The following is a 25,421-nucleotide window of genomic DNA, read 5'->3' as shown; positions in this document are numbered from 1 at the left end:
TATTATTATTATTATTATTATTATTATTATTATTATTATTATTATTATTATTACTCACAGTCTTGCTACATAGCCTTTACTGTCCTGGTTCTTATTTTATTGCCCTTGAATTCATGGGAGTCCTCCTGCCTCAGCCTCCTAAGTGTTGGGATCACAAGCTTGTGCACCACACCTGGATGGCAACTGACTTTTAAAACTCAGGGAATTTGAACCTCGACAGTTTCCATTTTCATATGGTCTTAAGTTTTTAAGACAACAAAAATTATCCAGTAATCTGTAAAGATTAATAAAAGACCTCAAATAAAGAACAAAAAGCCCAAAAAACAAACTATGAACTTTCTTCTTTTCTGTTTTTTGATTTTGGGACCCCCCAAATGAAAATCTTGCCTGGAACAGAAATTCCCTTTCCTTACAGTTTGGATTGTAGCCCTTTCTTTAGCATGTAGATAGTGTGACAGTTTGTCTTTTTCCTTTCACTTAAGTGTGTATGTGTACATTTGAGATGTTAGAGGTTGAACCCAGGGATTTGCGCCTGTTATGTCAGCATTCTGTCACTTAGCTACAGACCTAGCCCATTTCTCTCTCGCTTTTATGATTTTAAGTGAAATAGAATTACATAACTTTCCCCCTCCAGGCCCTCCCAGATACCTCCCCTCAAGCTGCTCCCGTGTGCTGCCTCATTTTCAAGTTGGTTGCCTCTTTTTCTCTATTGCCATTATACACAGTGCGCGGGTATAGCGGTGTGTGCACGCGTATATGAATACAGCCTGACAAGTCTGTGTCGTTGAATAGGCGGCCTCAGGGCTGACTGCGCTGCAGGGGCAGCTAATTCTCAGCGGCCCTTAGCTGTTTATAGTTTCTTGTATAGGGTAGGGCCCCATGAAATCTCCCCTTTGCATGTGAAGACACCCATTGACATTGGCATGTCTTAGGCTTGTTTATTCCACCATTCTTAAGAGACTGACTGCAGACTTCCTGGTATTCTGGAACCTACAGTCTTTCTGTCCTCTCTACCTCAGTGTTCCCCGAGCTGTAGAAGCAGGGGCTTTGCTGTAGATATGCATCACTGGGGCTGGGCTCCGCACAGTCCGTTGTTCTCTGCATTTGTCTGGTTGTGGTTTTTCTGTGGTCGTCTCCATCAGCCCTAAAGAGAGGCTTCTTCGAGTAGTGGTAGGTATATGTATCTCTACGTATAAGGCTAGCATTTAAAATAGAGTAAAATAGAGTAAGGAATTATGCTAGTCTAGCAAAGTGGTGTTCTGTCATTCTTTTTACTGTCCATGACTTCACTAGTTCTGGGAAGCTGACTAGGTTTTCCGTAGCAGGTGGGCTTTGCCCCCTGTTGAATGGGGAGTCCAACTAGACAGCAGTTGGTTACCGCTGATACGTGAGCGACGCTGCGCTTTGTACAGCTACCTAGCTCTGCTGGTACTGTCGTGGCTCGCAGTGCTGCGGCTGGGTAGGACTGCTAAGTAAATGGCTTCCCACCTTTGGCGGCTTGCGTAGTGCTTTTCTAGTCCTGGGGAAGGAGGTTTTAGATCAGGTCAAACTTGAACCATGTGAGTCTTGTGTCTTAAGTGTTCAGTGTCTTCAGCAATAGGGGCTACCCTCAACCCCTGAGAGCCAACCAAGGCATCAGTAGTCTCTGTTGCTTTGAGAATCACTTGGAATACTCTGACCAGCCATTCAAAAGGAGGTTCCTCCTACCTGGTATTGGGGGTTTTGTTAGTCTGTGGGGAACACTGTCAGCCCAGATAGTTTAGCTTACTTTAGGACACACAATTTATTAATTCTTATCTCCAACATTCACCTCCCCTTTCTTTTCTTTTTCTTCTTCTTCTTCTTCTTCTTCTTCTTCTTCTTCTTCTTCTTCTTCTCTCTCTCTCTCTCCTTTTTAAAAGCTCAGTGAGTACAATTTGTGCTGCCCATGTACTCGTGAGTGTGAAGCTAGCTACTAGAGTGGTTAACCTATTAAGAGCCACACTGTTAAAGAAAACTGACTGCTCTATCCTAGAAGACGTTAACAGTCGGTAGCTTCTCAAGATGAGGGCTAGTGCCTAACTTTTACTTAATTTTTAGAAATAATCTTAAAGGAATAGGTCTACTATATAGCTTATTTCAAGTATTTTTAAATACTATGAGTAAATTGTATATAATTTCTCAATTAAGAAAATTAGAGAGAGGCTATTGTCTTACTGGGAAGAGACACTGTGACCAAGGCAAATCTTACCAAAGAAAGCATTTTATTGAGGGCTTGCTTCAGTGATTTGATCCATTATCATCATGTCAGAGAACATGGCAACCTACAGGCAGGCACTGGAACAGTAGCTGAGAGCTATATCCTGATCCATACACAGAGAGAACGAGAGAGAGATTAAGAGTGAGAGCATGTGAACACATGCGGGCACCTGGGCCTGCCATGGGCTTTTGAAACTATAAAGTAAACCCCCACCCTCCCCCTCCCCCCATTCCCCCCCCCCCCCCCCCCGCACGTGCCCCATGACACACTTCCTCCTCCAAGGCCACACCTCCTAATCTTTTCTAATAGTGCTACTTCCTGCTGACCAAGCATTCACTTAAGAACCTGTAGGGCCCTTCTCAGTCAAACCTCATCCACAACTAGAAACTACATCTGAGCTACTGCCCTTGTCTGTTTCTGTGCAATGTCATTAAGCTACTATGGGTGAAACCCAATTATCTGAAACTTGAATACTTTAAAGTACTTCTCTTAGTGTGGAGAAAAGCATCAGAATAAAGCTATTAAAGAGTGCCAGGAAAGAAATTTAAAAAAACTAGAACTAGCCCCCAATATTCTGCCACTAGCAGAAGTGTCCCAGGACCTTTGACCATCAGCCTTTAATAAATACATAGTAAATTGCATTTTATTGTTACTGGAATGGACTCAACTTTCTTGATATTTAAATGAACATTTGTTTGTGGCTTGTTCACTTGGACCAGAGTCCAGGGCACTCATCATGTTTCTGTCAGCAATTGTATACCCTCATCACCGCACTCACTGGAAGTAGAGGCATTTAAAGTGAGGAGAAAAACAATCGCAAGGAGAATTATGCGCTGTTGGCATACTGCCCTACAGATAACGTGAAGCCACAGTACTTTTCTCCACCCGTTTGGTGCAAATACATACAGCTTAATATTTCTAACCTGTGTTGTTGTGAGGAAACAGTGACAGGGTCTCTACCACAGGCGAGTCTCAAACTTATGTGCCTAAGAGCACCTTGAACTTCTGATTCTCCCGCCTCTACCTAGTGTTAAGATCGCAGATTCCTTTCTGTCACTCAGAGTGTTTTGTGCCAAAAGTCTTAATGAAGAAATCAGACTCAAGGGAAAATAATAATAATAATAATAATAATAATAATAATAATAATAATAATAATAATAATAATAATTGTTATTATTATTATTATTTTAAATTTATTTCTTATTTATACAGTATTCTGCCTGCATTTGTGCCTGCAGGCCAGAAGAGAGCACCAGATCTCATCATAGATGTTTATGAGCTACCATATTGTTGCTGGGAATTGAACTCAGGATCTTTGGAAGAACAGCTCTTAACCTCTAAGCCATCTCTCCAGCTCCTCAAGGGAAAATTATTGTCAAGGCATTGCAGTGACTATGCCTTTGTTTTCATTTCTTTCTTTTATTTTTTGTTTGTTTGTTTTGTTTTTTGATTTTTTGAAACAGGCTAGCCTCTCTGTGTAGCTTTGGCTGTCCTGGACTCACTTTGTAGACCAGGCTGGCCTCGAACTCACAGAGATCTGCCTGTCTCTGCCTCCCTGAGTGCTGGGATCAAAGGTGTTTACCACACCCTGCTTCAGGTTCTTTATTTCTTAAAACTTCCAGGATACTTTGTGGTTTCTGAAGAGTGAACTTATTTCCAACTATATGTCCAACTTGTTAAGTACCTGAGTTTTATTTCCTTAAGATTCTTTGAAGAAGATAATAACATTTCAAAAAATAAGATAACTTTATGAAGCCAGAGCTTCATACATTGTTTTCTATTCACTTTCCCTTTGTAACTGAAAAAAATTTCATATGACCTTGGGTGTATAGGTCTATAAAATATGGATACAAATCATTTATTGACAATAAATAATAAAAAAATATTTAAGAATACTTTGGTATACATTTATTAAAGATAAAGGCAAATTTATATATCTAGTGAGGTACATATGCTTGTAATTTTTACATGAAAGAACCAAGTCTTGGCTTAATATTTATTTACTTTAATATTTATTCATAGAAATTAATATTTATATATAAATTTATAAATTTAATATTTATTCTAAAATAATTAATTAATTATTTATTTTTGGGGTTCCACACTATAGCCTTTGCTGGCCTAGAATCCATTATATAGACCAGGCTAGGCTTGAAACGCAGAGATCTTCCTGCTTCTACATTCCAGGTGCTGGGGTTAGAGGGACACACCATATCTGACCTTGGCCAAATAGTTAACGCTATAATGTGTAGAGCATCTCCAGTGTTTTTTCCTATTGCTGGATATTTCAATTTTATAATCATCCATGCTGAGAACACTGCTTCATATAAATACATAGCACAAAGCGGCAGAAGTACGTTTAGGACATTTTCAGAAATTGCTGGAAATTCTGTTCTAATCCCAAGTCAAATTTTATTTAACATTTTAAAGATGAAAACCAAGTCAGCAATAGCAATTTTTCAAATAAAAATTCTAACTGAATTCATCTAACGTTTGATATGTACATAATGAGAAAACTATGGTATGAGCATATTAAAAGTCTGTTTCTTTAATCAAACCATTATATTTCTAAAAGAACAGAAAACTTTGTACGTATCATAAAACACTAACTCCTAGCACATAATAGTCTCATGTCTGAGCCTAGTGTGGGGCGTGGCAGCATGCGCATGGAATGTGTACATGCCATGTGTTCAGAACAAGTGTGCAGTGAGCTCCTGTCACATCCTGTGGATGGCCACTACCTAAAACGCCTCAGACGCATCACCCTTGACTCCCCAGTCAGAAACCTTCTAGTATTGCCAAATTTTTCTAGCCCCACATCTAGTGTTAAACTACCTGAGATGGGTCGAAAACTGTCATCAGGAGCTGTGGCCTAAAATACAGGCTAGCACATGATACTACATGGATCTGTTTTCAGCTGGCAGACCTCAGGCTGGCTCAGAGAATGTGCGTTTAATGTTTGCTTAGTTGGGTTATATTTTAAAACTGAAAGATTAGAGGTGTAAAAATCTAGGTTGGCAATAGTTGGTCTTCATTCTCAAGCAAGTCAGCTGTAGTTGAATAGGTAACTTCTTCCTTCAGGCAAGACGCACATCCTTTCCCAACCACTTCACATGCTTCTGTTGCTTCCTGACCATGACGTAGGTGTTTGGAAGATGTTAGCAGAGTGAATCTTAGGGCTGTTGACAGGTAAGCTTTATCAAAATCAGTTACTTGCATCAGCCTGGCTACAGCATACAAAGATTTAAACACATGGTTTCCTAGACTGAGGTAATTGGCTTTTCTCTGCCTTGTCTATAACTTTTAAAGTCATGTCATCTTTTGAAACTTAAAAATACCTGATTGTGTGTGCTTGTAGTGTAGCATGAACTGTGAGTGCCTTCAAAGCTAAAAGCTCTTTGTTTTTGGGAAAAAAATGCAGTGATTTTAAAATATCTCAGAAAATGTTCAGTTTTTTTAAGTCTTAAAAACAGTAGGGAAGATACAAGGTTCTGATAAGTATGTAGATATTCTCAGGGAAAATTCTTCAATTAAGTTATTATTTTTCCTTTTATTTTAAAATAAGCCTTCTTTTAATACTCCTGCTTGTATTTGTTTGCTTGCCTGTGTGTTTTATTACGTATCTCTACCTGGCCCGTACTCACTTTGTACAGTTGGCTGGCTTTCAACTCCAGACGGTGCTGCTTCCGCTTCTCAGGTGCTAGAAGTACATGCATGTGACATCGTGTCTGGCTTAATACTTTTAAAAAACGTGTACACACATGACTGAGTGAATGTGAGCATCTTATCTGTGGGTAACTGAGGGGGGTGGTAAGAACTGTTGGAGGCCCTGAAGCTAGAGTTATAGGTAATATGGGTGCTGGGACCTCAACTTTGGGTTCTCTGGATGAGCAAGAGGTGCTCTTAACCACTGGGCCACATCTGCTCCCTGGCTTGGCAATTTTAAACAAAGGTGTCTCTTAGTAACTGTTTAATTTTGTTTTTCAAGAACAGAAAAATCAGCAGCATCTTAAACCTCACTTATTTACTTACATATTTAGTAACTTGGATGGTTTTAAAAATGTTACTAAATGTGTTCCATGGTATCTAGCTTCTTTATTTGTATGCAAATTAAAACTGAAGTAGTTTAAAGAATTTTCCGACCTTTTAGATCATTTGTAATTTCTTAGGTTAGAGAAAAATTGTGGCCTGTGTCTGTTGCTGGGTCAGTTTTTGGGTGGTTCCATAAAGCAGAAAAAGTCCTTTGATAACTGTTTATGTGGCGCTAGAAAGATATTATTAGTATTTTCTCTTTAAAAATGGTCATTAATGTGTTTTCTAGTCCTACTTACAAAGGACTAATGCCACATAGCCTGACAACTAATTAAAAAGAACGTTGGTGGAGATTTTTTCGTGTGCAGCCTGGAAGTTTAATGACCTCTTGGGTGGGTGCATAAGTTCCTGCTTTACATGCTGTCTGATAGTGATGGCTTCTCCTAGTTGCAGTGTCTTCATTTTTTTTTTTTGTTGTTGTTTTTTTTACCAGCGGTAGTCCAGTTTAAGCATCATTTACTAGTCAGTTTATATAATAGTAACCCAAAAGCCGCTAAAGAAAACAGAGACAAATGGGTTTAGTTTTCTCTTACTCTTTTGGCCTAAAATTTTATTATCAAAGTTGGCTTGTATTCCTAACTCAGGGTGCCAGAAAAAGAAATAATATACAATACTTACTTTTATTTTCAATGCTCGTGTTTTGTTGTAGCTAATTAGAGCTAATTTTAGTGGTGGTTGGAGGCTTCTAGATTGGAGGGCAGTGGTAACTTCTGTAAATACCAGTTTCCAATTGTTGTCTCTACATTCCAGCTCATCACAGCAGTTTAAAACCAGCTTTTGTTTTTGTTCTGTTCTGTTGTTGTTTTTGTTTTTGTGTTTTTAACAGGGAAGCCAGTGTCACTCCTTCAAGACTGGAGGGGCACACCCTGCCCGCACCTGCCTCATGTGAGTTCTCATTTTGGCAGCAGTGCTCTGCTGGGCTGGGACCTCTGTAGAGGTTTGCCCTTTAGCTTTCTAAAATCTGTGAGCTACTACACAGTGTGTGTCTTGGTGACAGTGGTAAAAGATGCATAAGCGTTCCAAACTCCTGGCAGAAAGTTTGCTTAGTCCAAAGGAGTGTTCTCTGCTAATGTCAGCTCAGTTTTGGTTGAGTGAACAGTTTCTACACAGAGAAGAGCGCACAGCTTTATCCTCCAGCGGGCAGTTATTTTTAAAGAGCTGTTTTTCCTTGCAGATTATTGAGTAAAGAATATCTTTAAATGCACTCAGTAGCTTCAACTTTCAAAGCTTTGGCTGTTCCTTTTATAGTCTTGTTACGTAACCTGAGAACACTGTGTGCTGTCCTGGTGGCTGAAGCAGGGTGTGTTTTGTTTTGTTTTGTTTTGTTTTTCCTATTTCTTTTGGACTCTGGCCCTTAAAATAATTTCTTTCTTTGTCTTTGGATTTTGGGTAAATTGGGCTAGGCCACAGAATCTCCTCAGAGAATAAGCGAACAGCTCGCGTAAGATTAACTATACTCAGAAACCTTTGGCCAGGTGTTGGAACCATGGGAAGTTAGTTGTGAGATTGAGGCTGGAAGGTTTGGATTATTCACTTTCCAGTTTTGTGAGAAAAACTGATGTTAGAGCTTTTGCAGCTGTGGAAAGTTTGAGGGATAGATTCTGGTCCCTGCAGGTATCTGTGGCCAGCTTAAAGGGCCTAGTTGATGAAAAAAAAATGAAGTTTTTTTTTGTTTTTTGTTTTTTTAATTTTTTAACTTTAAAGAGACAGGGTCACATTTAGCAGCCTTAGATGGCCGGAAGCTGACTGTGTAGAGTGGGCTTGCCTTGAACTCACAGAGGTATGCTTGCCTCTTGCCTCTGACTCGAGTGCTTCTTTACTTTTATTTTGGAGGAAGGACATTTTGCAACCAGGTTAGAATAAATTGTGCTTATTTCCAAGGGCATTCAGAGGAACCATCTAAAGCCCTGCTCTGTACACTACAGTTCTACGTGTTCAGCTGTGGGTATGTTTTTTTTGTGGCTCTCCACAGATGATTTAGTGACCTGGGAGTGTGCTCTGCTGAAATGATTATCCAAGAAGCTTATGAGGAGATGTCAATAGCTTGTCTGTCTTGCTGATTAATATAGAGCTTAGTGAAATAGATAGTGTTGTTAAAGAAGAACTTGGACTCCCTGTGATAAATCTATTCCCATCTAAGACTAGGACAGACTATTCTGGCCCAGTGGGAAGAAATTAGAAAAGTATAGTGTACTTCATCCTCCAAGCTCAAGCTTTGAAGGCCTGCATACCTGGAAATTCTTAGCAACAGTTACAGACCCCAGCACAAAGAATCCTGGCTGGGACTCAAGCACACTTGAATTCCAGCCTAGGTCAGAGAATGCAGAGGATACGTTGTTTTTCTGGGAAGTGCCCTGAGCTCACTTAGGGGAAGGGAATTTAGTGCTTCTAAGGGGGAATTTATAGAAAGTCATGATAATTAAATATTTGAGACGTTTTGCCCTCTGAATGCAGTGTAAATGTGGTATTTTGGTTTTGTTGTTGTTATTTTAGAATTTAGAAATTTTTTCTGCATTTTTTTCACTAGTGAGATTGTGTCTCCTAGGAATGCCAGGAAGCTACACCTCAACGATATTGCTGCCTAAAGACTGGAACAAGGACAAAATCATTAGACATGCTGACACAGAAGTGGGACATCTCGCAGGTCCCGTGTTAGATAAAGAACTACAGGCCACTAATGCCTGTGGATAGAAAATTACCCTTTACCAAGGACAGCCCCCTAATTATCCAATACAGAGTGGCCAGCCTTGAAGTCATATCACAAGCCACACTGAATGGACTCAGGTTGCATTTATGTATAAGTATATGCAACAACAATAACAATAAAGAAGCCATTAATTTCAGAGCGAGTAGAGAAAAACAGGAGGGCTTGGAGGAGGACAGGGAAGGGGTAAATTATATAACTATTTTAATTTAAAAATTGTAATAACAAAAGTAAAAATGCTAAATTAATTTGACCTTCAGTTCAAATTGTCTCATGGACATAATTTTCAATTATCAATCCATTATAAGTCATTCACCACATGAAATTGTCAATTTAGAGGTGAGTTTGAGAGTAAGGGGGGAATACTGTCTAGTTTTTATTTTCAGTTTGAGGGCATATTCAGCAAATAATCCTTCTTGAAATAATAATTGAAAAGGTCGTGAGTTCAACTCCCAGCAACCACATGGTGGCTCACAACCATCCATAATGAGGTCTAGTGCCCTCTTCTGGCAAGCAGAACACTGTTATGTATAATAAATAAAACCTAAAAACAAACAAACAAATAAACAAACAAAAACCATTGAAAACTATTTTACATGGGCCAGATCCTAGAAGGAAAAAGTGTTAGTTGTACTGGAGTTTTGTTTCCTTTAATATTTTTGAACTAGGTAGGATTTTGATTAAGATGGGGAAGTTAACTTGGTTTTCTAGAAAACTTATCAAAAGGGCCCTTACATGGCATTGGGTTGACATCATGGCTGGGAAGGTAGGTGAGGAATGCTGATTTTGATTTCTCGGTGTATCGGGTACCGTGCCGTCCTGGTCACCAGCACCTACTGTGGGTGCATATGACCATGCTGTCTTTGCCTTGGCCGTGGGGTGCATCATTTTGCATTGAAGCTGCAAGGCTTTACTTTGTTTTGAAGGGCCAGAGCGTAGGGAGGATAAAGTAGAAGGCAGGCAGGAAAGAAGTCCAGCTGCTTTTGAGAATATCCAGACTTGCTGGGCAGCGTGCGCATGCCTTTATTTCTAGCTCTCAGGAGGTAGAGGCAGGCTGGTCAACAGAGCGAGTTCCAGGACAGTCAGTGCTACACAGAGACCCTGTCTGGAAAAACCAGAAAGAAAAAAAGAAAGTATCCGGAGTTAAGGTTAGGGAAGAACAGCAGCTGGAGGAAGGGGCTTTTGGGGAGTTTGGGGTGGGTGTGGGGTGTGCCAGCCAGGAGGACTCTGTACCCAACAGGGACTCTGGGAGGCTGGCAGCCTGACTCTGCTTTGTTATGTTAATAAGCACCTGAGCAGTTTGAGTTTGTCCTGGGTTTGAGTCCTGACAGTACCAGTTTAAATAGTAAACAAATGGCAGTTTGAATATGGAAGAGCTATCATGACTTAACAGTAATTGAGACTAGTTTTTATAAGACTAAGAACTGGGTGGATGCCTTTGTCTTAGCTGACATTTAGGAACTTAACAGGTCCTTTTATGTTATTGGTGTTTGTAATGTGACTTAGCTGCCCCTAGAGGCCAGGAAGGCTGCTCACATAAATTCCTCAGTTGGAAGAAGTACATTTGAAAGAGTAACATTTTATTCAGCTGCAGGGATGACGTTCAAGCATCATTGTGTACAATTTTAGACATAGTGAAGAGAAACCCCACAGCCTAAAACCCGTGTTATTTGCCTTTTAGTAAACAGCATGTTTTTGAAGCAGATGAGGAGAAATAAGTAGTTTTACACACACACACACGCTTGTATGTATCTGCCTGCTGTGATCTTTGTGACCATGTCTGATGAGTCAGAATATGTCTAATTCCTGATTCACAAAATACATTTTCCTAATTGTCTTAGGTGTGTTTCCTTAAGGTTTGTTTGCAGTGACACCAAGTATGGTTTTGAAGGTTGTAGCAATGTTGGGCCTAACTGTTGTTTGGGCTGATAAGAAGACACATTTGACAGGCAGAACAGATAAACTGGTAGAAGACTACAGAGCACTAACAGAAAAAGCAAAAATTAAAGTATACATACAAGAGGAGAACACTCATTCTGACTGTTGCTGTGTCAGTTAGAGTAAGGCCTTCAACAAATACATACTTCTCTTACCTAGTTTGCTAGTTACTCAATTTCATAGTTAAGATCATAGTTGTGTACAATTAGATTTCTTCCCCCAGCACTAAATTGTGGGATTCAAAGAGTAGATACAGGAAAAGTGTTTACAGAAGGCCAAAACTGTTTGGATAGAGCCTGTTTCTGCTAATGGCTGAATTTTCTTAATTACTGGATATAATACAGAATACAAAGTTTGAGGGGAAGAAGAAAAGAGGAATTGGGAAAGAGTAGAGACCCATTCACATGGCCTGTCTTCCCAGGGCTGTTCTTGTGCTGACTAATGAGCCTCTTCTTTGTGCAGTGTACAAGTCTCCAGAATATGAATCCCTGGGCTTTGAGCTTACTGTGGAGAGATTAGTTTCCATTGGCTATCCTCAGGAGCTCCTCAGCTTTGCCTATGATTCGACATTTCCTACCAGGTAAATTTCAAGATAATTTTTGATTAAGATCTCTTCCCCAGTCCCAAAATTATGAACTCCAAACTTATCCCTGTCCCTGCAAAAATAAATGCTAGTATTGTTTTCAAAATTAGCAGAACTTTTTATACATTTACTCATCATCATCCCACTATTTCTCTTGTGTTCCCTTCCTTCTTTCTCTCCCCTTCTTCCTCTCTCCTCTCTCTTTCCCCTTCCCTTTCCCATTGTTTTTTTTTTGTTGTTCTTTTTTTTTCCTGTCCGTCTCTCAACAATATATTTATCCCAGGTTGGCCTCAAGCTTGCTCCTCCTGCTTTAGACTCCCAAGCACTTAGTGCTGAGCTCTCTGTACTCTTGAACAGAGCTGACTCAGGAAGACCCACTGATGGGCAAGAAAGGGGCTGTTAAGGCCAAAGGATGAGCACAGGTGTCCTGCCTGCTCCTTGCTTGCATCTGGAGCAGGCTGCTGTATGTTTTGCTAGTATCTTTAACGTGGTAGGAGAACCTTCTGGAATTGATAGGGGAGAGTTAAGATCATGAAGGACATTTGCTTGAAATAACTGTCACATTTGTCCCATGTGCAACATTGGATGTGGGGAAATACAAGCAGCTCAGTGTCTAAAGAAATTTAAGGAGTATTACAGAAACATAGCAGCTGTCTATCTTTCCACCCTATAAGGGTGATTCGTGCTTGTTTGATGGAGCCCTTATTCCAAGACAGTTGTGACTGCATACATACATGGAATAAGTATTACTAGTTGCTCTGAGAGTCATCCTCCTCCCACCATCCATCTCCCTCCACAAGGGCTGGGATGGATCCTAGTGATTCAAACACAATAGGCTCTGTCTCCAGTCCTGTGGTTTATTTTTTAAAATGCATGAACTCACTTAGCATATATGGTTATTTTGTTTTGGGGGCATAACTGAGTTGCTACAAACTTTGAGTTAGATGAAATTCTTGTATGGTGGTTTCATGCATAAGATTGCTACATGTATTATTTTGCATTATAATGTCTTCATTTTCATGTAGAGGACTTGTTTTTGACACACTCTATGGAAATCTTTTGAAAGTTGATGCCTATGGGAACCTCTTGGTTTGTGCACATGGATTTAACTTCATAAGAGGGTGAGTACAAAGAACCCTTAGCCTCTTTTTAGTGAGAGAGAGAAAGAGAGAGAGTATGTGTGTCTCTGTGTGTATCTGTGTACACCCAGGAAATTTTTGAGTGTTATTCCCTGGGAACTGTCCATCTTGTTTTAATTTTATTTCTTATTGTGTGTATGTGTGTGTGAGTGTGCATGTGTGCCACGGCATGTGTGAGAGGAGGTCAGAGGACAACTTTTAGAAGTTAGTTCTTTCTCTTTATTGTGGCTTCCTTTAGGAATTAAATTTAGTCATCAGACTTGCACATGAAGTTCTTAGAGTAGCCCTTTCTTCCGTGTTTTTTGAGACAGAGCCTCAGGTGATGCAGGCAAGTAGGCTAACCGGGCCAGCTGGTCGGTAAGCCTGAGAGTGCAGTAGTCTCTGCCTCCCCAGGTCTGGGCTTACAGGCATGTGCCTCTGTGCCCTTTGTTTAACTCGTGGGTTCTCAGACTGTCTCAGGGCCTTGTGCTTTTATGGCAAGTGGCAACGCTTGTGCTAGTGCCGTAGCCTCTCTAGTGTTTTAGTGGTCAAGTGATAGGACACTCATCACTTACCTCTCCTACTGTCATAAGGGTCACCCCTTTACATAAACATAGTTACTTAGTCACTATATTTGTTTCTCTCTTCTAATTATATACCACCAGTAACAGCTAATTTTGAAACTTGCTAAACAAATTACATTTTAGTCTTATTTTAAGTGTTAAGATTTTTATCGATTGATTGATTGGTTCAGGCTTTTTAGAGACAGGGTTTCTCTCTAGCCCTGGCTGTCTTGGACTCACTTTGTACACCAGGCTGCCTCCGACTCAGATCTACTTGTTCTTGCCTCTCTGAGTGCTGGGATTAGAGGCATGGTGTGTTACCACACCCAGCTAAGATTTTTATTTTTACTTACTTACTTACTTACTTACCTGTCTATCTATCTATCTGTCTGTCATCTATCTGAGACAGAATTTCTCTGTGTAGCTCTGGCTGTCCTAGAACTCCCTTTGTAGACCAGGCTGGTCTAGTGTGCCACTACACCTGGCTATTTTTCCTTTTTTTTTTTTTTTCTTTGTTTTTGTTTTTAAATTTATTTATTTATTTTTTGAAACAGGGTTTTTCTGTATAGCCCTGGCTGTCCTGGAACTCACTTTGTTTACCAGGCTGGCCTCAAACTCAGAGAGCCACCTGTCTCACTTCAGGTAGGAGTAAATGCGTGTGCCAGTGCTTCCCGGGTTAGTTTTCCTTTTTAATACAGAATACGCATATAAAAGTTGTTTGAAATTTTTTTGAACTATATAGCAATTTAAATGAGTGAGGTTTTTTTTTTGCTAGAACATTTCAGTCTTTGAATAAATGTCTTCAGACATTTGTATAATGAAAATTAAAACACAGGGTTAAAATTACTGGGAAACCTAAATACAAGGTAGTGTTGGGCACAGTAATGCTAGCCTGTAGTACCAGACGGCTCTGAAAGCTGAGACAGGAGGATTCTCAAATTCAGGAGTTCTGCACCAGTTCCTGGGTAATATAACAAGAGCCATCTCAGAAATCAGAAGAAAATGGGGAGAGAGGCTGGGTGTGGTGTGTATGCTTTTAATGTCAGCACTGTGAGACAGAGGGCAGGCAGATCTCTGTAAGTTCAAGGCCAGCCTGATCTACATAGTGAATTCCAGGACAGCCAGGGAGAGACCCTCTCTCAAATAAACAATTCAATGGTAGAACATTTACTCAGAATGTAGGAAGCCTGAGTTTGATCGACAGCATTGCAAAAGGAAGGAAGAAGGGGAAAGTGAGAAGAGGAGGCTAACGACTTAAAACAAGGGACATTTTAAATAAAGTTTTACAGTCTTTGCTAACTAGAGAGTTTCCTCGTAGTAAGTCCTCTTCTCTCTCTCTCTCTCTCTCTCTCTCTCTCTCTCTCTCTCTTTTGTACTCTTTTTGTGAAACATCCCAGGGTTTTTATTAAAAAAAAATAACACATACCCACAGAGTTTGGGACTTGGAGGAGTGGCTCAGTGATGAAGAGTACTTGTTGCTCTTGCAGAGCTCTTGCACTCTGTTTCTAGTACCCTCGTGGTGGCACACAACTGTCTGTACCTGCAGTTCCAGGGGTCCGATGCAATCCCTCTGGCCTTCACAGGTACCCAGTATGCACATGGTGCGCATGCATACATTCATACATACATACATGCATGCATGTATGCAGAACATTCATACATACAAATCTCAAAAACAAAATATAAAAAATACAGTTTGAAACTATTAGGGTCATAACTGCAACTTGAAATGAAAAACATTACACTTTGGGGTAATTTTTCTGAATTCTTGATGGTAAAGTAGTAAAGTTGTCATAGTCACATTGGAGTAATTAAAAAGACAGTGGTTTTGGCAAAATACTTTTTCTTCTAAGAGGTATACGCTAACTGAAATTCTGTCCAGACACCCTTTAAATCATAGCAGTGTCCCGCGTAGAACTGACACACGTGGCACAGTGCAGTTCAGCGAGCTTTACTGCATAACACAGGCTCGAAAGTGTCTCAGTGCCCATTGTGAGAGTGCAGTGGAGTGAGTGTTCACCTTGACCTGAGGGCACTCTTGTATCAGGAAGCCGACTCGAGAAGGAAAGTGACTGCATATGGTACCCCAGCCTAAGCTCATGCACAGACCTGTCACTACTACCTAGGAGCCAGCGAAGATGAACCGGTGCTCTATTTAGTGTTTATGCCTGAAAAGGGATGCACTACTCTGGTTGTTAGTCGAAAGGAAGGCAGAGAAAAAAAAATGAAGAGCAGAATTCACTACAGTCATTTTACAACCAAACTTACTAATTCCAGATGCACAGGCCTACGTTTAGGGTAGAGGTCCACATCTGTAATCCTGGCAGGATAGGAGTTTAGTCATCTGTAGCTACATGGGCCACTCTGGACTACACCAGACTCCCCAGCCTGCTGTGTCCCCTACTAAGGGTTCAAAGTAGCTTCTTTGGAAATGGTTTTTGTAGTATTTAAAAAAATGTCATTTGTGAATAAATGGAGATTCATTCAAGCTTAGCATAATTAGGGAAACACTCTTTAGGAGAGAATAGCCTTGGAGGCAGTGGTTTTTCACGTGCAGTGGTGGTATGGCTGAAGTGGAGGTGGGCATCCATCTGGCTTTGTCCTGTCTTGTTAGCTTGGGCTGTAGGTCACAAAAAGTCACCAGTGTTCAGTAGTGTAACTGCTTTCTTTTCAGCTCCAAATACATTGTTCCCTATGGTATGGTGCTTTGTCTTTCTCTAGCTGGAAATGCAATGGCTGACTGTATTTATCAGCCACTTTGAGTTGTCATTGCTGAAAAGGAGCTGCACCTGTTTTTGTGTGGAGACCATGGCTCACTGACGGGAGTAAGGGTGTGTGGTTGCTGCTGCCTTCTCCCTAAAGCCTGAAGGGGTGGCTTTGTACTCAGTCTTTATTTACTAGAAACTTTGTTCCATAAGGATGAGAAAAGAGGTGACTAAACCAATGATTTTATGGTCCTAACTGAAGTCCGTACCATTTGAAGTTAAGTAACTTAAATAGAAATTTATTCAACTTATACTTAAGTATAAGTTTTAAATTTGTTTTTTTTTATATTTGTGAATTCTCACATTTACCATGAAAATTTTATTTATGTATTTTAGATTTTTCCCTCTTGAATTATTTTTATTACTGCTTTCCCTTCTTTGTGGGGATGTTTGTGTATGTGCAGGTCAGTGGTTGACGGCAGGTGTCTTTCTCAGCTATTCTCCATCTTATTTTTTGAGACAGAGTGTCCTTGGAGCTCACTGCTTTGGCTCAGATGGCTAGCCGGAGAGTTGCACTCCTGTCTCCACCCTCTTCCCCCATTGCTAGGGTTACAAGCACATACTGCAATGCTTGGCGTTTATGTGGGTAGTGGGATTCGGAACAATCCCACCTCATGTTTAGGTGACAAGCACTTTACTGATATTTCAAGTTAAGTAAGTCAGTTCAGAAATTGGTCTGCTTTCAGTAAAGAGGAACAGGAAAATACAGCTCCAACGGTAACGGAAGGCTTGCTTTCTGTTCTGCACTGAGCTACTGAGTGTTGAAGCAGAGGCCAGCTTCCACCACTTCCACCATATGTTTCTAGATTATCCTTGCTTTTCTCTCTTCACAGTTGCTTTTTACTTTTAATTTTATTTATATACTGAATATTAAATTTTTATTTACTTATTTTGAGGCAGGGTTTCACTGTGTCACCCTGGCTGGCTTAGCGCTCTCTGTGTTGACCAGGCCATGAGTGGCAGGATTACAGGGTGAGCTCCCTGCTTCGGCCGTTTCCTTAGCCCTTTGGGCTGACCAGCTCCCCGAGTCTGACGCCCTCACAGCTTTCTGATAGTAGTTGGGTTGTATGCCCCTTAGCACAGTGAGAACCCTGAGTGTCGTCTCTAAAGGCTCTCTTTGGCTCGCCCTGAACCTGTTCATCTTCATAGCTGTCTGGCTTTAATGTGTGAACTCTCTCCTTCACAAAGCTGTCAAAACATATTAATAAAATTTTGAATGACTGTTCTCCACCATTGTTAACTTTTTGTATGTCAAATAATTTTTAAATTTTTCTTGCAGACCAGAAACTAGAGAACAGTATCCAAATAAATTTATCCAACGAGATGACACGGAACGGTTTTACATTCTGAACACACTGTTCAATCTTCCAGGTAGACTACCCTCTGCTTACTATACCTGCTGTCCCTTCCTCCCGGGACCACTTGTTACTCACTGGGGCTAGTTAAACCAGCTTGATCATTTTACTTACATCTTATTAATACCTGTTCTTCGTTTTTCAGAGACTTACCTGTTGGCCTGCCTAGTAGATTTTTTTACTAATTGTCCCAGATATACCAGGTATGTTTATACTACAATTTTCTTTATCCTGTTGATTTTTAAATTAATGTACAGGGTTTTAGAGAACTGGCCATTGTAGGTCTTTTCTGCTTTTCTAAAGTGAATTTAGTGCTAGTGAGAGATGCTACATTGCCAGCCTGAGAGATGGACAGCACCAGCAGCTCCATGCAGGCCCTCACCTCCCACACGGCCCCTCTCCTTGCCAGTGTGCTGCAGCCATGTTTGGAAGGGACCACTTGTGACTGGGAATGAAGACGGCCAGCAGAGGTGCTAATTGTGACAACTGAGTGGGAGGTTTGTGTGATGCTTATCTGTCCAAGCAGAGTTACACTAAAACCCCCCGACTCATTTCACAGCAGCTACCCAGGAGCCATCCAGGGATGGTCATTTAGTTTCATTCCCAGGGCCAGCAAGATTTCATCAAAGAATAAATAGTTAATTTCCTCTAAAGCAGAATTCTGCGTAAGTCTCTCACAGCTCAGCCTTTCCTTGGGGAGTTGTGTGGCCATTGCTTGAATAGCCTTCTTCGTTAGTGTGCTAACTTTGTATCTGAGACCTGACACCCTTCAGGGCACTTGATTTCATGGAAAACAAGTCACAGACAAATGAACGGCACCTTTGTACCTAGGGACAGTTCCAGAAAGGTCAGGGAGAAAGAACCCACGTTCTGTTTGTTCAGTGAGAGCCTGTTTCTGAAAGTGATGAACTTGGCATTTTGGGAATTTGGCCTTTTAATCTCCATCCAATATATTATCCTATCACCTTATATCTGCTCACAAATATTATATTCCATCTATACAATATTCTGGCCATTTCTAACGCTCAAATGAATTTTGATTAGGGAGCAGTTCCTAGTTAAGCACAGCCTGTACCTCGTGTTGTGGAACCTTTGGGTCCCTCGGTCAGTTTGGACACTGATTTATTTACTCTCTTTTGGATTCCCTGTCATGTTCTTTTCATCTTTCTATAGTTGTGACACAGGATTTAAAGATGGGGACCTCTTTATGTCCTACCGCAGTATGTTCCAGGATGTAAGAGACGCAGTCGACTGGGTCCATTACAAGGTACTTAGAAGCCCCTGCTTTACTTCCTCTTCTCTGCCACATGTTTATGGTCTGATACTAACTTTGCAAGTAGAAATAGAGCAGAATGTTCCTTTTTAAGAAGAAAGTGGAGAGGGGCTGGAGAGATGGTTTAGAACTTAGGCGCACCAGCTGCATTTTGCAGAGAACCTCTAGTCAGTTTCTAACACACATACGGCAGCTCACAGCCACTGTGACTCCAGTGCCAGGGAACCTCCATGGGCACCTTCTGGCCTCCATGGGCACCAGGCACTCACGTGGTACAGACATGAATGTAGGCAAAATGCTCATGCACATTTAACAGAAAAGTGAATCTTTTTTTTTTTTTTTTAACGTTTTACATTTTAAAAAGGGGTTAAGAGAAATTTGCCTCCTCCATTTATTCTTATCTGGGTGTGCTGACAATGCTCCTCAGGCCTAAGGCTCAGTTTTTACATTTACTATTTGCATTTCTGCAACATTTACAAGAATTTTAGTATATGAAATTATACTTATATCTTTTATGGATGATAGTTCACTTAAATCATGTCTAAATAACTCCAATTTGACTAATAACATCAACTAGTTAGTATTAGATTTATATTTACTATAAACTTTAATAAAATGAAAAGTCTTAATTTTTATTTAAAATGTGAATAACTTTATATTTGAAATTTTTTCTTGTCTAACATTTTTCATTTTGATAAACAGATTTATTTGTTTGATAGTAAGTAAAGTTTTCGAGTGAAAGTTAAAAATGGATTTCTAGGTCAGGTATGGTAACATACCTGTTCAGGTTCAAGACCAGTCTGAGCTACAAAGTGAAGCTTTGTCTCTAACATCCTTAATTTGTGAGATGGACATGATGTAGTGGATCTGTAATCTTAGCACTTGGGAGGCTATGGCAGGAAGATGATGAATCCGAGGTCAGCCTGGGATATGGAGCAAGTACTTGTTTCAAAAGAAAAAAAGAAAGAAAATGCCTGCTTTTATTCTTAGTTTTTTTTTTTCCTTTCTTCTAGGGCTCCCTTAAGGAAAAGACAGTTGAAAATCTTGAGAAGTATGTAGTCAAAGATGTAAGTATTGAAGGAAGAAATAAATCTGCATGGTGGCTCTTTTTGCCTTGGAAAGAAGTGAATGATGAGCCAGTTTATCGTGACATAGATAAGGAAAGATACTTGTAGCATAAGCACAAAAATGTCTTCTGCCAGTGTGTACTTTTACTGGTCTTTCCTGTTTGCTGAGAAGCAAGAAGACTCAGTGTTTGTTTTACTCTATACCAACCGCTAGAGGGTTGCTGTGTGCAGTGGCTGGTGCCTTATACTGTTTACTCTTCATATAACTGTGAGTTGCACTCTGTTGTTACTTTTTTTAATAGATGCAGACACTGTGGAATAAAGAAATGCTTAAACTTCATGTGGAAAGTCACACAGTTCGTAAATAGTTAGCCAGTATTCACACCCAAATTTTAAGCTCTGTGGATGATCTACTGTGTATGTGCATAGATGTGATTTGTGTCTTTACCCTGTTAGCAAAGAGTAATGAGCACAGCCTTAAGATGCAGTAAAGATGAGCGGATACTTGTAAAGTAGCTGTAGTTACAGGGTTTTACTCACTTTAATTTACAGCTGTGCTGCGGAGTAATGTTACTGCTGTGCAGCAGCGCAGGGAGACTGCACGGGAGGGTGGGTGTGTCTGCGATGTGCCGTGGGCGAGCTGTGCAGCAGTGGTAGAGCACTTGCTGAGGGTATACAAGGTCTGAAGTACAAGCTCCAGAACTGTTTTCTGTTTGTTTGTTCTGTTTTTAATTTTACCTGGGCTGGAGAGATAGCTCAGTGGTTAAGAGCATTTGCTGTTTTTTCAGAAGACCTGAGTTCAAGTCCTAGCACCCATATCAGGTGGCTTACAACTGCCTATAACTCCAGCTCCAGGTAGACCTGCTGCCTCTGGCCTCCACAGGCACCTGCACTCACATGCATACACCACATAGAGCTTGATAATTAAAAATAAGTTAAGAAAAAAACCATTTATCTACATATAGAGTCCTAAGATACAGTCACTTACTTTTCTGTAGAGTAAAACAGAATGCAGAGGTACTTTTTCAGGGTTTATGTCACTGTCCCATCCCCCATGTCAAGCCCTGCCCCTGCTGCAGCCGCCTTTCTCTTACTGTTTCAAGAATGAACGCTGAGCAGTTGAGTCCAGTTTGTGTAAAGGAGGCTTCTTGTGGAAAGTGGTGTTTTGTTTCTAGGCACGTCAGGCGCTAGGATTTCCATTTGGTCAGGTGAGTGGGTGTTTCTAGTTAGCGCCTGCACCCTATCATTTTTTCTGCAATGTGTTTTATGAAACCGCAGTGTTTACAGTGGGTATTTAATAACCTTCATAGAGATTTTTGGTATAGTTTAAAATTAACTTCTGATGTTTAGTACACTTAAATCCCCTACTTGAGGAATCACAAAATAATGTACGTCTCTTCATGAGGCAAAGATGGTAAAGATCTCTTGTTAATGGCCATGAAGAGGTATGAAAAGTATATATTGTATATATTAATACTTTTAAAACCTAACAGTATGGGATTTTTAAATGTAAAATTCTGAAAACCAGAAACTAACTTAGAAAGGCTTACTGCCCTACCCCTATGTGGGCAGAATTCCAGTCTGTGGCACACAATACTGAAGTCCTTTGTCACCATTTCAGGGGAAGTTGCCATTGCTTCTGAGCCGGATGAAGGAAGTAGGGAAAGTGTTTCTTGCCACTAACAGTGACTATAAATACACAGATGTAAGTACTTAGTGTCTTACGTGCTTATACAATTGACCTAAGGGACTGTGAAAAGTGAGAGGGGCTCATAAATACGTGGGTAGAGGCTGGGGTTACTGTCATTTTTTCTAAGCATTCTTTTTTGACTATTATAGTGGCTATTTAAAGGTTTTAATTTGGGGAGTTATATTAAAAAATTCTGCTAACAGAATGGCTTCTCTGCATTTTTAGAGCATTATTTATCTAGATCTGAGAAATCATACCTTGTCTTTTATATCCTTCGCTGTTCAAAATCCTGTAGTGAGAGATGGTTCAATGGTGTTTTGAATCTTAGGAATCAAAATTTACTACCTCTCATGTTTAAAAATCATGATTAAAGGACACAGGGGGAAAAAAACATAGACCAAATTTAAGTGCCTTATTTTTGCTGATGCAATTATAGGGTAACAAGCCTAGCAAGAAGTTCTGTCCCTGCCCCCAGTACTCTACTATGAAATGGAGGTGTATTATCTCCTGTGAGCCATTGGTTTTCTCTGAGCCCTTTCTTCAGTGTTCGTTATCTCCACACGCGATTTCAGGAGAACTGGATAGGGTGTATGGGTGAATGTGTACAGAGCACCTAGAGCTCCATCCTTCATGAGCAGCCATCCACCCTTTGCCTGGTGAAGCATTTGTTTTTTAACTTCCTCTGCCATGGTTTTATAAGCTATAGAGAAAACAAGAACATCATGAACCTTATACTGAATAAAAATCTTATATATGTCTTGTGCAAAAGTCATTTATGGACCTTTCTTTTTCCTCCCAGAAAATCATGACTTACCTGTTTGATTTCCCACATGGGCCCAAGGTATTAAAGTAATTTAATATGTCATTTGTTAACTAATTTAATATGCACTTGTTAACTAAAAATGAGTAGAGTGAATAACTTTAGAACACTAAAGGTAAAAATGGCCAGGATCTACCTAGAAAAGTCTTAGTTTTAGAAGGCCTTATTTTAAAATCAGCATTAAGACAAGTAATCCAGGGTTAGCAGAATTTAAAGTCTCTGGTGATCTAAATATTTACTTAGATAGAAAGAAAATGAATATTCATGTGGTCTGTAGTGAATAAGCTCAAAACAAGTTCTTAAGCAGAATTGGTGTTTGTGTTGTGAGGAATTCTAGATTGAGAATGATACCAGTTTAACAGAAACATAATTTCAATATGAATGTTCTTAACAATTTCTAGATTAGCAAGTGTTGAGTGTTATGCAAAGAAAGCAGTTAATTTTGGTATTTAGAAGTCTTTCTGTAGTATGACTATGTTCAGATTCAAAGGACAAACATGGTAGCTTAGTCACATACTTGAGAATTTTAATCCTAGACTTCCATGAATAAGTTCCAGTAAATACCAGAATTATAGTACCTTTCAGGTTGGCTTGAAAAGGTTAGCACCAAAGTTCCATTTCATAATGCAAAGAGTGTTAGTTGGCATAGTGTCCCGTTTGCAATGACTGAGGCCAGTGTTGACTAGAGCCGTCCTTGTCATAACCAGTGGAACCCTCCCCAGAGCACACTGTTGCCTTCTGTATCTTCGCTTTGCTGCTGATCAGACCGTCTCAGTTTGTCCCTTGAATTGAAGCCTAAAACTGCCTAGCTTTTCTCATACTTCATGTTTGGAAGTACTGTGAAATAAGTTACTGTACTTCAGAGACTAAATAATTCAAACTGTTGAGCTTATCAAAGATATGTATTATACCTGTCAATTTCCAAAAAAACTTATTTTAAAATTATTTGTGTTTGAGTGAGATTAAGTGTGAGATGTGCAGTGATGTTCTGGCTTTTGCTGATTCTGTTCCACCAGCCTGGGAGCTCCCATCGGCCATGGCAGTCTTACTTTGATCTGATTTTGGTGGATGCACGGAAGCCACTCTTTTTTGGAGAAGGCACAGTACTACGTCAGGTGGATACTGTAAGTTGAGAAGGTGATATGTTCTAGTACACTATCCTTTGTTTTTCCTCTCCCCACCTCCCTTTCCTTAACTTAATGGCCATTAGTTCTCTTTTGAAGTTGGGAGGTTTGATCTAAACTGAAGTAGCCCAACAAAGTGCTCATTGAAAATAATGAGTGCCTGGATCAAGTAGCAATGTGAGTAGATTGTGATAAAATGATAGAACATTTCAGTCTTTATTTTATTTACCCAGAAAACCGGAAAACTGAAAATTGGTACCTACACCGGTCCCCTGCAGTATGGCATCGTCTACTCAGGAGGTGAGCTGTGGCTTCCCCTTTGTTCTGGGCCCATCTTCACAGAGCACGCTGTACAGTTTCACTGTGGAAAGTCCCAGGGTCTTTCAGCATAGTTCTGCATAACAGTTCTTCAGGACCAGACATGTCATTCACTGAGAGTCAGCAGTCATCTGCCGATGAAAGTCAAGGGGTTGAGTTTTATTTTTATTGAAAAGATCCTTTTGTTCTTTAAGGGTTTGTCTCAGTGTTCTGGGATCATTTGTGTATATTTCTTCTCAGAGGACTGTCAAGCCCATGAAGAAGCATTTAATGTCAGGCGTCAGAAATAGTTGAATAGAGCCAACTTGAGGATAGTTTTGTGATGAAAAATGGTTACGGCACCTTTGGTAGACATGAGGATTACCTACGGCCTCTTCTATGCCAGATAAGCACTGCACTGCTGGGCTCTGTCGGCAGCCCAGCTGTGGTGTTCTGATAGTGTGTTCCTGGAATTCTTACTTAGAATTCTGGGCAGCACAGTAGAGCTTAAAACCTTGGCCAGGGCCTTACAAAGAGTAGTGAACCTCCATCTTTAAGATCATCCTGAGTGAGCTATCCCAGAAGCAGAAAGACACATACAGAAAGACACTCACTCATATAGACATATAATATAGGATAAACCTACTAAAATCTGTACACCTAAAAAAAACTAATCAAGAAGGAGGACTCTGGCTCAAATGCTCAATCCTTATGCAAAAAGGCAAAGAGGATGGACATCAGAAGAAGAAGAAAACAGGAAACAAGTCAGGAGCCTGCCACAGAGGGCCTCTGAAAGGCTCTGCCCTGCAGACTATTAAAGCAGATGCTGAGACTTATGGGGAACCTTTGGGCAGAGTGCAGGGAATCTTACAAAAGAAGTGGGAAATAGTAAGACCTGGAGAGGACAGGAGCTCCACAAGGAGAGCAACAGAACCAAAAAACTTGAGCACAGGGGTCTTTCCTGAGACTCATACTCTAACCAAGGACCATGCATGGAGATAACCTAGAACCCCTGCACAGATGTAGCCCATGGCAGTTCAGTGTCCAAGTGGGCTCCATAGTAATGGGAACAGGGACTGTCTCTGACAGGAACTGATTGGCCTGCTCTTTGATCACCTCCCCCTGAGGGGGGAGCAGCCTTACCAGACCACAGAGGAAGACAATGCAGCCACTCCTGATGACACCTAATAAGACTAGGATCAGAAGGAAGGAGAGAAGGACCTCCCCTATCAGTGGACTTGGGGAGGGGTATGCGTGGAAAAGGGTGAGGAAGGAAGAAGGGATTGGGAGGAGAGGGAGCTATAGGGAGATAAAGTGAATAAAGTGTAATTAATAAAAAATTTTAAAAAGGCTCTTTTCCATAATTATACATTTCTCTACTATATGGCTGTGGTGCTTTGAATGCTTTTTAAATCTAGAAACATTTTTCTCATTTACTCCTTTCAGGTTCATCGGATACAATCTGTGACCTGTTGGGAGCCAAGGGCAAAGACATTTTGTATATTGGAGATCACATTTTTGGAGATATTTTGAAGTCAAAGAAACGGCAAGGCTGGAGAACTTTCTTGGTGATTCCTGAGCTTGCGCAAGAGCTCCATGTCTGGACTGACAAGAGTTGTAAGAACTGTCACTCTTACTTTCAAATCTTTTCCACAACTAGTTTGTACCTTACATGAAAGCTTTGACTCAGTTTTGTTAGATAAACCATTACTTTGTATACAAGACATCAATTGTGATCAAAGGTAGGCCCTGGATACCTCTTGCCTTTAAGATAGTCATTTCACACAACTCTA

General features: G+C 40.4%; 2 protein-coding genes across 4 annotated transcripts in view; one reads left to right on the top strand and one right to left on the bottom strand.

Moving 5' to 3' along the window:
• Nt5c2 (5'-nucleotidase, cytosolic II) overlaps positions 1–25,421 on the top strand; it is a 116,588-nt gene that overhangs the window by 86,350 nt on the left and 4,817 nt on the right. For 2 of the 3 annotated variants that reach the window (XM_055630102.1, XM_055630103.1), the window contains exons 4-14: positions 11,436–11,553; positions 12,582–12,677; positions 17,282–17,373; positions 17,503–17,560; positions 18,531–18,624; positions 19,644–19,697; positions 21,319–21,402; positions 22,187–22,228; positions 23,224–23,331; positions 23,565–23,631; positions 25,075–25,245. In XM_055630102.1, coding sequence (XP_055486077.1) covers positions 11,436–11,553; positions 12,582–12,677; positions 17,282–17,373; positions 17,503–17,560; positions 18,531–18,624; positions 19,644–19,697; positions 21,319–21,402; positions 22,187–22,228; positions 23,224–23,331; positions 23,565–23,631; positions 25,075–25,245 — 984 coding nt within the window. Of the gene's footprint in view, positions 1–11,435; positions 11,554–12,581; positions 12,678–17,281; positions 17,374–17,502; positions 17,561–17,775; positions 17,855–18,530; positions 18,625–19,643; positions 19,698–21,318; positions 21,403–22,186; positions 22,229–23,223; positions 23,332–23,564; positions 23,632–25,074; positions 25,246–25,421 lie in introns of those variants that run through there. The other variant, XM_055630104.1, reaches the window with a different exon arrangement.
• Positions 23,642–25,421, bottom strand: part of Cnnm2 (cyclin and CBS domain divalent metal cation transport mediator 2) — a 138,070-nt gene continuing 136,290 nt past the window's right edge. Inside the window, exon 8 of the mRNA XM_055630101.1 lies at positions 23,642–23,780. Within this exon, the coding sequence (XP_055486076.1) occupies positions 23,760–23,780 (21 nt within the window). The 3' untranslated portion in view covers positions 23,642–23,759. The remainder of the gene's footprint in view (positions 23,781–25,421) is intronic.

The sequence above is a fragment of the Psammomys obesus genome, unplaced genomic scaffold (assembly GCF_907164565.1).
Source record: "Psammomys obesus unplaced genomic scaffold, mPsaObe1.curated_primary_1811, whole genome shotgun sequence".
NCBI lineage: Eukaryota > Metazoa > Chordata > Mammalia > Rodentia > Muridae > Psammomys > Psammomys obesus.
Note: the sequence above shows the minus strand (reverse complement) of the source record. Positions and strands in the feature narration are given on the sequence as shown.